The sequence below is a fragment of the Mustela erminea genome, chromosome 18 (assembly GCF_009829155.1).
Source record: "Mustela erminea isolate mMusErm1 chromosome 18, mMusErm1.Pri, whole genome shotgun sequence".
NCBI lineage: Eukaryota > Metazoa > Chordata > Mammalia > Carnivora > Mustelidae > Mustela > Mustela erminea.
In genome coordinates, this window is record NC_045631.1 from 15,432,385 (window position 1) to 15,444,305 (window position 11,921).

Consider the following 11,921-nt stretch of genomic DNA (forward strand, 5'->3'; position numbering starts at 1 on the left):
AGTAATCTTTTTTTTTTTACTCCTCCCCCCCACTCCACAACATAGTAATCTTTAAGCACTATAAGAGTATTTAAGAGGATAGGATTTCATATATGACATTGACATAATCCCTAGAATATTGAGAATGCCAAACTAGAAGTTCCTTGAATGATTAAGGTGCATAAAGATTTTTTTATGTTCTGTTTTGGTGTCTGTTATTTCTTTCTTATTTTAAAAGAAAGTATAAAATTGAGCCTATTTTAATGATATTTTTACAAAACTGAGATATTTTTAATGCTAAGAAAACCATTGATTTTGCTTATCTGAATATCCTTGTTCAATAGAGGACACTTAGCAGACATTTGATGGTACTGATGTTGCAGAGAGTTGGGGAAATGGATGAAGGCAACCAGACAGGAGTCTCTGAATTCCAACTCCTGGGGATCTCAGACAGTCCTGAGCAGCAGCGGGTCCTGTTCTGGATGTTCCTGTCCATGTATCTGGTCACAGTGGTGGGAAATGTGCTCATCATCCTGGCGATTGGCTCTGACTCCCACCTGCACAGTCCCATGTACTTCTTCCTGGCCAACCTCTCCTTCACCGACCTATTCTTTGTCACAAATACAATTCCCAAGATGTTGGTTAATCTTCAGTCCCAGAGCAAAGCCATCTCCTATGCAGGGTGCCTAACACAGCTCTACTTCTTGGTCTCCCTGGTGACACTGGACAACCTCATCCTGGCCACAATGGCATATGACCGCTATGTAGCCATCTGCCGCCCCCTCCACTATGTCACAGCCATGAGCCCTGGGATCTGTATTTTGCTCCTCATCTTATGTTGGGTACTTTCTGCCCTCTATGGCCTCACCCTCACTCTCCTCATGACCAGGGTGACGTTCTGTGCATCCCGGAAGATCCACTACATTTTCTGTGAGATGTATGTTTTGCTGAGGCTGGCCTGTTCCAACACCCAGACCATTCACATAGTGTTGATTACCACAGGCATCTTTATCTTCCTTACCCCTTTTGGGTTCATGATCATGTCTTACATCCGTATTGTCAGAGCCATCCTCCGAATACCCTCAGCCTCTAGCAAGTACAAAGCCTTCTCCACCTGTGCTTCCCATTTGGCTGTGGTCTCCCTCTTTTATGGGACACTTTGTATGGTATATCTGCAGCCCCTCCAAACCTACTCCATGAAGGACTCAGTAGCCACAGTAATGTATGCTGTGGTGACCCCCATGATGAACCCTTTCATCTACAGCCTGAGAAACAAGGACATGCATGGGGCTCTGGGAAGACTGCTCTCGGGGAAAGCCTTCCAGAGGTTGACATGAGGTAATTTTGAACCCTGAAGTGGAGACTGAGAATTTCCTTCACCATGTGCAAAGCATTATCCTATGGGTAATACAAGAGGGATTAGGACAAAGCTCCAGCTCAGAATGAATTTATGTATCTGTGGTAAAGGAAAGACATGTATACATAACCCAAAGTCCCCCAGTCTCAAAAAACCTTGGAAATAAATAAAGCCACACTAACACTAATACCAGAATTTTGTAGGATAAGATCCTTCATCTTATGTGACCACAGTACCACATTGCCACCATGCTCTGGAATCCATGCAATGGAGTAAACTCACCAACTAAAATATACACAATGTCTGAATGGATAAAATAAATATATACAACTAAATGCTATCTACAAGACATACCACTTGAGATTTGAGAACACAATGGCCTTGAAGTGAAAGGATGGGGATAAGATATTCCACATTATATGTAGCTTAACCATAGGTGGCTATGTTTATATCAGACAAACAGGACTTTAGGTCAAAAAACTCACCAAAGACAGAAGAGGACATTATTAAATGATTTTAAGTCAATTTAACATAAAATATAAGAATTATAAATGTATGTGCACCCAAGTTCAGAGGACCTAAGTATAGAAAGCAATACTAACAGAAGGAGAAATGGACAGCGACAATAATAGTAAGAAACTTCAATACCCTATTTTCAACAATGGATAGATCATACAGGCAGGAAATCAATAAGGAAACAGCAGATTTGAAAAACACTACAGACCAAATGGACCTGACAGACACATATAGAACAGTCTATCAAACAGTACACATAAAGCATTCTCCAAGGTAGATTACATGACAGGCCGAAACACAAGTCTTTTTTCTTCCTTTTCTTTTCTTTTGGGGTGGGAGTGTGAGAAGACACATTTTATTTATTTTTTTAATATCTAAGTTCAACTAATTAACATATAATGTATTATTAATTTCAGAGGTAGAGATCAGTGATTCATCACTCTTATATAATACCCAATGCTCATTATATCACATGCCCTCCTTAATGTCTGTCACCCACTTACCCAATCCCTCACACCCATCCCCCACACCCCTCCACTCTAACAACACTCAGTTGTTTCCTATGATTAAGAGTCTCTTATGGTTTGTCTTCCTCTCTGATTTCATCTTGTTTATTTTTTCCTCTCTTCCCCTATGATCCTCTGTTTTGTTTCTTAAATCCCACATATAAGTGACATCATATGATAATTGTCTTTCTCTGACTAACTTATTTTGCTTGGCATAGTAACCTCTAGTTTTCATCCACATCATTGCAAATGGCAGAATTTCATCTTTTTGAGCTGGAGCAAATAATCCAAAAATTTGTATGGAATCAGAAGAGACCCTGAATCACTAAGGAAATGTTGAAAAACAAAAATAAAGCTGGGGGCATCACATTACCTGATTTCAAGCTTTATTACAAAGCTGTGACCACCAAGACAGCATGGTACTGGCATAAAAACAGACACATAGACCAGTGGAACAGAGTAGAGAGCCCAGATATGGACCCTCAACTCTATGGTCAATTAATCTTTGACAAAACAGGAAAAAATATGCAGTGGAAAAAAGACAGTCTCTTCAATAAATGGTGCTGGGAAACTGGACAGCTATATGTAGAAGAATGAAACTCGACCATTCTCTTACACCGTACACAAAGATAAACCCAAAATAGATAAAAGACCTCAACGTGAGACAGGAATCCATCAGAATCCTAGAGGAGACCATAGGCAGTAATCTCTTCGATATCAGCCACAGCAACTTCTTTCAAGATATGTCTCCAAAGGCAAAGGAAACAAAGGCGAAAATAAACTTTTGGGACTTCACCAATAGTTCATTTTTGCATTTGTTTCTCTTGCCTTTGGAAACATGTCTAGGAGGAAGTTGCTGCAGTTGAGGTTTAAGAGGTTGATGCCTGGGGCGCCTGGGTGGCTCAGTGGTTTAAGCCGCTGCCTTCGGCTCAGGTCATGATCCCAGGGTCCTGGGATCGAACCCCGCATCGGGCTCTCTGCTCAGCCGCGAGCCTGCTTCCCCCTCTCTCTCTGCCTGCTTGTGATCTCTCTCTGTCGAATAAATAAATAAAATCTTTAAAAAAAAAAAAAAAGAGGTTGATGCCTGTGTTCTCCTCAAGGATTTTGACAGATTCCTGTCTCACACGGAGGTCTTCATCTATTTTGAGTGTATTTTTGTGTATGGTGTGAGGAAATGGTCCCATTTCATTCTCCTGCATGTGACTGTTCAATTTTCCCAACATCATTTGTTGAAGAGGTGGTCTTTTTTCCAAAAAGATGCATTTTACTAATTATCCTACATCTACAGTTTAACTTGAGGTAAAATATAAGCAACACATAAAAATGTCTATTTCTGCTACCATGTAATATAATTATCCATCATGAATATTCTGATAAAGCTAATAAAAACTCTATGCTAGCATATACTCTAGCTTCTCTTATAGCTGGTATTTTCTAGTTCTCATTTTCTGTGAAATCCCAACACATGTAAGATTCTCCCACAAATGGTGTAGAATATCAGAGGGTCCATAATTAGCTTATTACCCCCTCCTTCCCCACCCTGGAGCCTCAAAGTTACAAGTAGAGTTCTAAAATAATGAAGACCATGAAAACTCCTTGAGTCTGATCCAAGCTGGGCAGTGTTCCAAAGAAATACACACCACAATTTAGGTTGCATGATAGTGAGGGTTTAGTGTCATTGAGCTTGGCCAAACACTCATACCTGATCTTAAACGTCTGGTACACCATGCCTTTTGGATGAAAAATAAATGCAGAGGAGATTCTCTGTATACCATCTATAAGCCGCATGCTGACATATTAACCTCTTACTTCCTATTAGGTGATCCAGATGGTGATTTTTTAACTATAACAAAAAACATATGAACCATAATAGATAGCTTAGGAAAGTGTTTAGTCAAATATACAGATTCTAACTGTTCACTCAGTCACCAAGGAGATCCGTAAACAAAAGGATCATTTAAATGACTCTTCAAATAGAAAAACTAAAGGACCGAACTATCACAAGTGTTTTCTTCACTGCAAAAGATGATGTTCCAGTAGGGGAGATCTTCACTTGACTGGAAAATAAATACCATAGTTGAAGGCTCTGTTGATACATAAAAAATCTGGTGAGTTTCATGCCTGTCATTTTCCCTGTCCTTTTTCCAGCATTGCTATAAAATACTTATAATACATTCCAAAGTAAACCAGCCATTCCAAATCTACAGTCACTTTGCTCTTTATTTCAATTGACAGAACTGCTGAAAAAGTAGACACTTCTATCTAAAAGAAGGAAAAATGTTTGTATAGAAGATGTTTCTGTGGGGCACTTGGGTGGCTCAGTCAGTTAAGTAAGTGACTGCCTTCAGCTCAGGTCATGATCCCAGGATCTTGGGATTGACCTTCTCATCAGGCTCCCTACTCAGCAGAGTCTACTTCCTCTCCCTCTGCCCCCTCCCTGCTCATGCTCTCTCACTCTCTCACTCTTGCTCTATCTCAAATGAATATAAGCTTAAAGAAAAAATGAGGTTTTCCTGTTACACAAAGTAACAGCTTGTGGCAGTAGCACATCTGAAAACTCTTCTGACCCACCAATATTTTAACCCTGGAGGGAAGAGGTCTAACATGCAGGGCCTGGTTCTCGCTTGATCTGAGAGTTTCCATCAGTCTCTTTATTTCTTCTGTTGCAGGAATCTCCAACTGGCTTGGCTCAGCTGATTCTTGTATCACTTGACCTTTTGACTCACTCTAATCAACCAATTCTGGGATCAACAAGTCTTAGAAATGGTCTAATGACTGTAAATTTAATGAACTCAGCAGAATCTAAGATTCTTCCCATAGAGCTGATTTCCAGGTAACTGGGGGCTTTGAATGACCCTGTGGGAGGAATGCCATTAACCACCACACAGCCAGGGTTAATTGCCATTTTCCTGCACAGAACATTCACAGGGGAGCCCATACAGTAGCTTCACCAAATTTTGACTGAAGGAGCCATTAACTGTTTCTCTGAAAAAGTTGTCTAGTTTTTCAACTTTTGATATTCTTTTGTATTCATCATCTGGAATTGTCACCTGAATGATGTTAAGATCTCCAACATCTGATTCAGTAGTATGAACACTGGGTGATGAATTTATTCTCAGAGGGGTGCTCTCCTTAACTGCGGTCTCAAACATTTCAGGCTTTTTAATGATGAACTAAATTTTAGCTTTGTTTCTGAATATCTTCTTCAGCCTTGGAATACCAAAAGGAGACTGCAGTCAGAATGGCACACATTTAAGCAAGCTTTCCGCATAAAAATCTTCTGGGAAAGGGTCAAATAATGCAAATGGCACTTTCAGAGTTTGCTTAAGGCCAAGAACTTCACAGCATTTTTCATTGAAAATATTTTCAACTTTCTGTTTTAGGTCTATGGTTTTGGCATTCCAGGCCACAGAAGAATACTCTCACCCTTGAAGATTAAAGGGAACATCAGAACAATTAGTCCGAGTAGGGGTACGAACTGTGAGGCTTGAGGTCATTGTGGCTTTTTTTCCCCCTAGATTTTTATTTATTTATTTGACAGAGATCACAAGTAGTCAGAGAGGCAGGCAGGGAGAGAGAGGGAAGCAGGCTCCATGCTGAGCAGAGAGCCCAATGCAGGGCTTAATCCCAGGACCCTGGGATCATCACCTGAGCTGAAGGCAGAGGCTTTAACCCACTGAGCCACCCAGGTGCCCCTGAGGTCATTGTTATTAGGGCCTTCCACAGTGACCTCAGTTTCAGGAACTTTTGAATTACTCCCAGGGCTTCATGGTCTTTTCAGGGACTGCAGTGCTTTAGTGTTTATTTTATTAGCCATTCCTGGAGACAAATAGTAAATAACTAGTTCAGGTTTTTTAACAACACAAATGTGATTGTATTATTTCCAAGGATAATCCTTTCAAGTCACAAAACAGAAGTCTTAACAAATCCAGAAAACTGAAATCATTGTATCTTTTCTGACAACAATAGAATGAAGCAAGGAATAAAGAATAAAATGAGAACAGAAATACTCACAAATACATGGAAGTTAACCAATATATTATTGAACAACCTATAGGACAAAGAGGAAGTCAAAAGGGGAATTAGAAAATATCATGAGTCAAATAAAAGTGGAAACACAATATTCACTTCATTAGCACATATACTAAAATTGGAACAAGACAGAGAAGATTAGCATGGCCCTTGTGCAAGGATGACACAAAAATTTGTAAAGAGGTCCATATTTAAGAAAAGAAAAAGAAAACACAACATGTTGAAACATACGTAACACAGCAAAAGCAATTCTAAGAGAAAAGTTCATAGAAATAAAACAACAGCATTTAAAAAAGAAGAAAAATCTCAAAAACAACTTTATTATATATGTCAAGGAACTAGAAAAAGAATAAATTATGTCCTGAATTAACAGAAGGAAGGAAATAATAAAGATCATAATAGAAATTAATGAAATAGAAAACATATAGAAACTAATAATTAAACTAATGGTTTCATTTTTTGGAAAAAAAAACAAACATAATCAAGCAACACTAGACAGAGAAAAAAGAGAAGACAGATTTTGTCAATTAGAAACAACAGACATCACATTTAATGTCATAGACATAGAAAAACAAAAACATAAAGGACTCATATTAAAAACTACATACCAACAATTAAACAACCTGTAAGAAGTAAATAAGATCCTTGAAACATACCAAGACTGAAGTAAGAATAAATAGAATGTATGGGAAAAATAAATAAATAAATAATAGATTGACTCAGGGGCACCTGGGTGGCTCAGTGGGTTAAGCCTCTGCCTTCAGCTCAGGTCATGATCTCAGGATCGTGAGATCAAGCCCCACATCAGGCTCCCTGCTCAGCGGGTAGCCTGCTCCCCCCCTCTCTCTGCCTGCCTCTCTGCCTACTTGTGATCTCTCTCTCTGTCAAGTAAATAAATAAAATCTTTTTTTTTAAGAAAAAAATAGATTGACTCAGCAATAAAAAATCCAACAACAAAAAAGTGCCATCCTTCAAATATCTAAAGAATCATTCTTAAGTTCTTCCCCCACAAAAAAAAAAATGAAAAAGAAGAGGTTTACACTTCCAAACTCATTTTACAAGGCTAGCATCATTCTGAAATCAAAGCCAGACAAAGACACTGCAAGAAAAGAAAACTACAAGCTCACTTCCATGAAGAATACAAAGGCAAAAATACTCACCAAAAATATTATCAAACTGAATTCAACAGCACACTAAAAGAATTATACACCAGTAACAACCAGAATTTACCCAAGAGATGCAAGGATAGTTCAATATATGCAAATCAATCAGCATAGTACAGCACATTAACCTTATAGAGTTTTAAAAACCACGTTTTTTCTTAGTGGAGGTAGAAAAAACATATAACAAAATTCAAAACTCTTTCATGTTAAAAACTAAAAAATTTTATATAAAGGGCACTTACCTCAACACAATAAGGGGCATATATACAAGCCCACAACTAACCTCATGCTCAGTGGTGAGAAAAACTGAAAGCTATTCCATTAAGATCTGGGACAAAGCAAGGATACCCACACTCACCACATCTATTCAACACAATAAGAGAAGTCCTAATCAGATGAATTATTCAAGAAAAAGAAATAAAAGGTATTCAAATAAGAAAAGAAGAAGTAAAATTACCTCTGCAGATGACATGATCTTATAGGAATAAAACACCAAAGATTCTACAAGAAAATTATTAGAAATAATCAATGAATTCAGAAAATGTGTAGAGTACAAAATCAATGCACAAAATCAGCGATATTTTTATACACTAACAATGAATTGTGAGAACAGGAAACTAAGAAAGCAATTCCATTTACAATAGCATCCAAAAGATAAACAAAATACTTGGGAATACTTAAAGACAAAAAAAGAAAAAGACTTGTACATTGAAAATTATAAAACACTGATGAAGGAAATGTTAAAAGACATATAGAAAGACATCTTATGTCCATGGATTAGAAGTATTAATTTTGTAAAAATGTCCATGTTACCCAACATGGTCTCTTGATTCAATGCAATCCCTATCAAAACTCCAATGTTATTCTTAATGGATATAGAAAAAAAAAACCCAATCCTGAAATTCATTTGGAACAACAAAAGACCCCAAATAGCCAAGGCAATCTTGACATCCAAGACAAACTGGGGGCATCACACTTCCTGATTTCAAAATCAATAGTAATCAAAACAGTATGGTGCTTGTATAAAGGCACACATATAGACCAACTAAACAGAATAGAGAAACCCAAAACTAAACAGAATAGAGAAACCCACACATACACACTGGTCATTGAAAAAGGTGCCATACTGATATTTAGTAAGAGATAAATATCCTTTTTGATGGTCATCAAAAAGAATGAAATCTTGGAGCATCTGGGTAGCTTGTGATCTTGGTGCCCTGGAATTGAGCCCTGAAGGGAATCTGCTTCTCCCTCGCCCTCTGCCCCCCTCCTACTCATTCTCTCTCTCTCTCTCTCTCTAATAAACAAATAAAATGTTTTTTTAATTTTTTATTATGTTCAGTTAGCCATCATTAGTTTTTGATGTAGTGTTCAATGATTCATTAGTTGCATATAACACCCAATGCTCATCACATGTACCCTCCTTAATAATCATCATCCAGCTACCCTGCCCCTTCCACCCCTCTCTTCTGAAACAGTTTGTTTCCTCAAGTCCAGAGTCTCTCATGGTTTGTATCTTCACTGAAAGTAAAATCTTCTTTTAATAAAAAAAGAATGAAATCTTGCCATTCGCAAATACATGGATGGAACTAGAGGATATTATGCTAAGCGAAATAAGTCAGTCAGAGAAAACCAAATCTCATATGATTTCACTCATGTGAAACAAACAGGTAAACATAAAGGAAGGGAAGGAAAACTAAAATAAGATGAAAATTGAGAAGGAGGAAAACCAGAAGAGATGTTGAACTCTACGAAACCAACTGAGGGTTGGCTGGAGGGGAGGTGGGCGGGAGTAAGGTGAGGTCATTAAGAGGGCCACTTGAACTAATGTACATGGGGTGTTATATGTAATTGATAAATAACAAAATTCTACCTCTGAAACTAAAAAAAGAGAGAGAGAAAGAGAGACCTACATGTAAATTTGGTTAAGTTGATCTTAGGTGCTCTCGCCACACACATACACACACACAAACAATGTACTTTTGTGAGGTCACTGATATGTTAACTAGCTTGATTGTGATAATCATTGTACAATATATATATTTGTCAAAATATCATATTGTAAAACTTAAATATATACATTTTTATTTGACAATAGTTCAAGAAAATGGAGACAAATTAAAGTATCATTTCAATAAGCATTTGTATATTACCTATAGTCTTAGAAATTAAATTACCCACCTATAGGGGTACCTGGGTGGCTCAGTTGGTTAAGCATCTGCCTTCAGCTCAGGTTGTGATCTCAGGGTCCTGGGATTGAGCCCCACACTGGCTCTCTGCTCAGCGGGGAGCCTGCTTTCCTCTCTCTCTCTCTGCCTGCTGCTCTGCCTACTTGTGATCTCTCCTTCTTTTGGTCAAATAAATAAATAAAATCTTTTAAAAATATATCCACCTATAATTATGGATAGTTTTAATTTCATGTCCTATAGTGCCAAACTGATACCAAAATGTAACCATTTCTCCACAACCTCACCAACACTACTTCAATATTTTTATTTATTCTATTAGCATAATAAAAACAGAGTAATGTAATTTAATTATAGATAAGGATAATAATTTGTCAATCAGTATTAACAACTGAAAATTATTCCTATCACCCAGGGTTTTATCAAATTTTCAATACCCTTGCTACTCCTCCAAATGAAAATTTTAAAATAAAGATATTTGTGGTGTGCCTGAGTGACTCAGTTAAGTGTCCAGCTCCTGATCTCAGCTCAGGTCTTGATCTCAGGGTTGTGAGTTCAAACCCTCACTGAGCTTCATACCCAGCATGGAGCCTAGTTTTAAAAAAAAATCTAAAATAAAGATATTTGTAAATAGAGCAATACGGTGTCATCATCACACAACTTAAGGCATATTCTTAGACAACAGAATTAAATAAGCCACATTAGCACTTAAATGCTTTCCTCCAAGATAAAGTAGCCCACTATCACCATTATTATTAAAAATTGTACTAAAAAAATAATAAAATAATACTGAAGGTACAAACCAGGAAATTAAAGAAAAATTAAAGCAATTTAATATACCAAAAAAATTCCACCTATGGTAAAGTAACAGGGTCTGGACTACCAATATAAGCTTAAAAACTGGATGTAGGAAAAGCTATTTTAAAATATTGGACAACAGGCAGCAAAACTTGTAATACCTGGAAGAAAGACAACAAATGATATGCACTCTATCACTGGACAGATTTTCTGTAGCACAAGGAGAGAAAACCCAAAGACCATAAATTTCATTGAGCTGAGGAGAGAGATCAGTGTTAAGGGAGATTGGGATGGCTAGAATTTGCAAGGCAGAGTTATGGAGAGGAGAAAGCCACCCAGACAAAGAATTATATTTATCAGCAGAGGTATCTAAATAAGACTTAGGCTGAATATCAACTTCTGCATTCATAGGATGAAAGCCCTGGTAGAGCCCAGATGTCCATCAACAGAGGAATGGATAAAGAAGATGTGAGATATGTGTGTTTATATATACACATACACACACACACACACACACACACACACACACACTCATACATACAATGGAATATTCATTAGCCATCAGAAAGGGTGAAATCTTAACCATTTACATTGACATGGATGGAACTGGAGGGTATCATGCTAAGTGAAATAAGTCCATCAGAGAAAGACAATTATCATATGGTTTCATTCACTTGTAGAATTTAAGGAATAGCACATAGGACCACAGGGGAAGGGCGGGAAATCTGAATGGGAAGAAACCAGAGAGGTAAACAAACCATGACAGACTCTTAACTATAGGAAACAAACTGAGGGCTTCTAGGCGGGAGGTGAGAAGGGGGAATGCGGTAACTGGGTGATGGGCATTAAGGAAGGCATGTGATGTGATGAGCTCTAGGTGTTATATGCAGCTGATGAATAACTGAACTCTACATCTGAAACTAATGACATACTCTATGTTGGCTAATTGAATTTAAATTTTAAAAAAATACTGGAGACCTGTACAGCAAATAATTCTCTGTGCTCACACTGGATCAAGAATTCTTTGAGCTCCCTTCACCCAAAATGGAGAGACTTTTCCATTTACAAGACATTCAGTAGAGATCCCGGAAGTGTTTTATAAGTAGGATTAAATTAGCCCTAAAATAAAGGCTGTTCTAGACAAGACCTAAAAGAAGCTTTAAAACAGCTTCAAAGCCATCAAACTAACTCATCTGTAACTTAACCATCAGCAGCAAAAGTCTCACACTCCTTACACAAACACAACAGGATCCAGTGCTCGACAATATAAAATTCACAGTGCCTGGAATACAATGAAGTATTACTAGATACACAAAGAAACAGCAATGTTAGATCCATAATTGGGAGAAAAATAAGTTATAGGAACAGACCCAGAAATGTTAGA

At 37.6% G+C, this 11,921-nt stretch overlaps 1 protein-coding gene, 1 non-coding gene and 1 pseudogene across 2 annotated transcripts; 2 read left to right on the plus strand and 1 right to left on the minus strand.

The window, feature by feature from the left end:
• Positions 1-335: 335 nt before the first annotated feature.
• On the plus strand, positions 336-1,316 carry LOC116577450 (olfactory receptor 1D2-like). Its single transcript, XM_032320655.1, has one exon. It carries the CDS (start codon positions 345-347, stop codon positions 1,314-1,316), a length of 972 nt encoding a protein of 323 aa, XP_032176546.1. The 5' UTR covers positions 336-344.
• A 3,505-nt stretch (positions 1,317-4,821) lies between these two features.
• LOC116577447 lies at positions 4,822-5,901 on the minus strand (annotated as a pseudogene).
• Positions 5,902-6,480: 579 nt separating this feature from the next.
• LOC116578566 lies at positions 6,481-6,585 on the plus strand. Its single transcript, XR_004280938.1, has one exon. It is a non-coding gene; the product is annotated as a U6 spliceosomal RNA (small nuclear RNA).
• The last annotated feature ends 5,336 nt before the right edge of the window (positions 6,586-11,921 follow it).